Source organism: Colletes gigas, unplaced genomic scaffold, assembly GCF_013123115.1.
Source record: "Colletes gigas isolate AHSC1104 unplaced genomic scaffold, ASM1312311v1 Colletes_gigas_Sc00074, whole genome shotgun sequence".
Lineage (NCBI taxonomy): Eukaryota > Metazoa > Arthropoda > Insecta > Hymenoptera > Colletidae > Colletes > Colletes gigas.
In genome coordinates, this window is record NW_025106703.1 from 81,503 (window position 1) to 86,088 (window position 4,586).

General features: G+C 35.8%; 1 protein-coding gene across 1 annotated transcript; it reads right to left on the reverse strand.

The window, feature by feature from the left end:
- Nucleotides 1-279: 279 nt before the first annotated feature.
- Nucleotides 280-1,290, reverse strand: LOC122403785 (piggyBac transposable element-derived protein 4-like; the record flags this gene model as incomplete). Its single annotated transcript, XM_043407515.1, has 1 exon — nt 280-1,290. A coding segment is annotated over one exon (1,011 nt), but the record flags the coding sequence as incomplete, so codon positions are not given.
- Nucleotides 1,291-4,586: the final 3,296 nt, after the last annotated feature.

A 4,586-nucleotide genomic window follows, 5' to 3' on the forward strand; every position in this document is an offset into this window, starting at 1 on the left:
ATGAATCTTTCTTATGATTTTTAAAAATTATGTAATTGTTCAACAACATCATGTCAATAAAATAAAAAAATATTTTTTTATAAGCTTCTTTACATCTTCGCATTGTGTGAAATTTACTTAACATATGGTCGCCAATATCAATTCCACCCATATATTGATTGTAATCTATTACTGCTGTTGGTTCTAAACTCTTTTGCCCAGTATATCGGTTTCGTTTCCCTGTTTCACCAAAATTTAAACCGTGCATAGTGTTAGTATAACAACATCTTTCTTATCTTTTCACTTTATCGCCGCTATCTCTTTTGTACAAAATATAACAGCTTCTCCCTTTTGTAATTTGTATGATTTTAATTCCGGAGGCATTCCTTTCCTATTTATTCGCGCTGTTCCACATATATTTGTTTTCATATTATATAATTCTCGGTATAATGTTGGTGAACTGTACCAATTATCAATGAATAAGCAATACCCCTTATGCAATAATTGACTCTCTTTCAACAAATTGATTACAACATTTCTGCTAGCAGATCCTGTATCAGTTTTATCTTTTAATATATATATATTGAAATTGTGTATGTATCGCGATTCTGAATCACAGAGTTTATAAAACTTGACACCAAATCTCGCACGTTTTGTTCGAATAAATTGTATATAATGCAAACGACTTCTACATGACATTAGTGATTCATCAATGGAAATGTTTTTATTTGGGACATACATGCGAATGAAAGTTTTTTTTACTATTTGAGTAACTTCTCGAATTTTTATCAGTGCGTCATTAAGATTATTTGTACTGAAAAAGTGTAAATTTTTGGAGATAGAAATAAATCGGTTACGGCTCATGATATTCTTAAAATACGGAGTTTCTATACTTTTATCAGTAGTCCAATAGCTTTGAATCGTGGGCTTAGAAACTAGACTCATTAAAATATTTAAAGCAATAAATACTTTTAATTCGTCGTCTTCAAGAGGTATAAACTCTGCGTCGCTTGCGCCATATTTATTTGTTTCCGTAATTATTTTTGTAATTAACTCCAAGTTAAAAAACAGTTCAAAAACCTCCCTTCTCGACAAACCTCGTGTATTTACGGTTGCACCACCCGCACTTAAAAACCCATGTATAATGGGAGTATGATTTTCGGCTTTCCACACGTACTCTTGATTTATACAACTGCCGCACTGTTCATTTTCGCTATCATCACTTAACGAAATCCTCCGGCTACGTTTTCTAGGACGCCGTACCTCAATACTTGAATCCGAATCAAGATACTCAAAATCCATTGGGGCAATTAAATTTTAGATTAAATTATAAAATAAGATTATTTTCTAAACATGGATTTTTTGAATTTAAATATAGATTGACAGCACTTACTCATAGTGGCAGTTTGAAAGATTTTCACAAAAAAACGAAAAAACGCTCCCACAAGTGGTTAAACGTGGTCTGTCGCAACCAAAGTATACTATATTTCGCAACTGGTAAAAAAAACAGTCGTAGGCTCGCGAATTAATCCGCGCTTGGATGCAAATGGGTTAATTGATCAACTAACAATTTATTATGGCTTGGCAATACGGCGGAATCCGAACTCTTTCGAAAATATGAAAAATGAAATCTGGGCGACCTTGTTTCATAAGATGTCAACCGACGAAAATCCGCAACACGAGAAGTGCTCAGAGTTTGGTGTGATTGGAAGAGGGCGCAAGCAGCGTATTCCTTAGATACCTTCCATCATACACTCCGGGACAAAAAGATAGCACACCTTATATTTTCCCATATTTTGTGTTAAAAGCTGACTAAGATACATATTTTCTTTTACTGATGACTCAGAGCATGTCTGTGTATACAATTTACAAAATATCGTCCACAACAAATACTTCGACAGGATTGTAACACAAAAAATGTAAATATTATTGTTCACAAACGGGACAAAATGATAGACATGTAGTAAATCTACGCTGTCCAGTTACACTAAAGCTCGCGAATTGCGAACATCAACCTCGGAACATAGTTAATAAAGTCCGTGATATTATTTCGTGTTGTATATTTGTTCAAAAAAGGCGAAGTATTATCAAAAATGGGTCGTGGAAAAAGATTAAACGCGTGTGAAATGGACACTATAATAAAATTGAAAGAAGAACAATATTCAGTGACAAAAATAGCAAAAATTATGAATAGAAGTCGAAAAGTGATAATGAAGTTCTTGAAAAATCCGGAAAACTATGGTAAAAAGAAAAGTTCTGGACGTTCGCAAAGTGTAAATGCCCGAGAACGACGTGCAATACTAAGAGCAGCATCAAATTCTAAGATGACTGCAAGGCAAATTGCTCAAAGTGTTGGTGTAGACACTAATATAAAGAACGCGAGACGTGTTTTACAAAAATGCAAATACATGTTTAAATATGTTAAATATATTTAAAATCGCGTTCGTCCGGGAAAGAATAAATCTCGACCGCGATTCCCGTATCTGTTTGTGTACGTGACACTTCGGAAGGTTACGCGGTCGCCGAGTTCGTTCGGCGCACCGACAGTTTAAAACCGCGGCCGTTTACGTGTTTTCGTACGCCGACCTCACGCGAAGATTCGCTTCAAACGCCATTTAAACGGCTTAGTGACGTCAGCGTCGAGAGAGAGAACCATACCATTTATTGAAACGAGATCGACGGTCGGACTCGACAGCGCCACGTCGCGACGACAAGGCACGACCGAGTCTTCGTCTGTCGATGCTTGAAAAATATAACACTGTCGATAACACGAAAAAAATTGAAGAAAAAGCCTTGGTTAAGGGGGTAGGCACGGCACGTGACCACAGACGAGATATATGAATAGACGTTTCACGTAATGTAATTTTTCGGCCGGAGTTTCTGGGGTCCCGGGACCCCATTACCATTTTCGTGTCACTCGCTACGTTATCAACAGATTCAGAAATTAACACAAGAGGAAGCGAGACAGAAAATAAAATTACATAAATTTTATTATTTTTTAACGGAATTAAAGCTGTAGGGTCCATCATTGGACATTAATCGATTAATTTCATTGGAGAAATCAATCGATTGAGAGTATTTAAAAATTTCAAGATTATTAAAATTCATAAGGATGTATTTCATTGATACGTACACCGCAAATTCTCTATTTTTTATTTTAAATTGTAATACATCATTTATTAAAAAAATAACTCGGCAGAAACGTATTTGCGACTCGAAATCAGTTTAATCAGACTGTGCATCGGGGCCCCGGAAACTCCTCATTCCTCGCTTTCGCACACTATGCTCAATTGCGTGTACGTGAGCTCGTTGAGTTTCGGAAGAGCCGAGAAGAACAGGCTGATACTCGCTTTCCTTCTCGCTCTTGCATCGCTGACGTCGTTTACATTTCTCGAAAGCAAGCCTGGCATCGCCAACCGTTCGAATCGTCAGTAAACGACAAAAGCCATCGTGACTGACAGACCTTACATTTCTCGAAATCGGACCTGGGCGCTTTTTGAAGATTCATTGACTTTCCATACGAAGCGACCATGCGTTATATACATATACATGTTATACATGCTAGGAACTATAAATTGTATAACTTTCGTTGTATATCTACTTTCTAATAACATGGGAAAATTTTAAAATATAAAAAAATGTAAGAATACTGTAGAATTTTTGCAATGGAGAATTATTGAAAGAAAATGAGGTAATTATTTAGAAAAGGCCGGGTCTCACCGATTTCGATGATTTTTGAATATGTTGTAGAAATCAACATTTTGAGCAACTTTTTCCTATACATATAACCGCCGCTCGGCCTTAGTTTCCGAGATTTTTCTTCAAAAATATCGCTACTACTACAATGAATTCTGTCTATATGTACATATCTGTGGCTCTGTATTGCATCAGTCCACGATCGTTGCTTTTTTCTCTTGTTTGTATTAGTCGGCATGACAACCGACGACAAATAATGTATAATGTGTCGAGCTAAATCTAGTTCTGCATTGTTGTCAAAGGTTCGAATATTCTGAAGTATGGAACTCGCCAAATACATTATGTAGGCTATTTAGGTGAATTCTTCTTCCGTCGACAATATCATGCTAATGATCTAATAATTAAATTTGTCGAAATAATGGCTGAAATCTTTCCCACTTCTGATAATATCAATAAAGAAAATTGAAATAGAAAATGAATGCGTGGCCGCCGTTAGGCGGCCGGCTACACAAATCGAGTTTTTAAGCACAGCTGTTATACGCATTCATTGCCGGCCGCCTCGATGTATCTATAGAAACAATAAACAATCGGCGAGTCGTATACATACTGCAGATTTTTTGTCAACAATCGGCGAGTCGTATATATATAACAGGCACGTAAGTGTAGATAGAATTCATTGTAGTAACAGCGATATTTGTGATATTATATGGTACAACTTTGGAACCAAGTAAGGCATTGTGTTGAAATTTGGTTTATATGTATTTATGGACATTGAAGAACACATATTTACAATACAAAATAAAAATTTATTTCTCATAATTTTCTATGGTATGGTAAATTCTGAAACAATTCCCAATATACATAGCAGGTTGATTTATACATGTTTCACAATAAAATGTTGTTTGACGTCT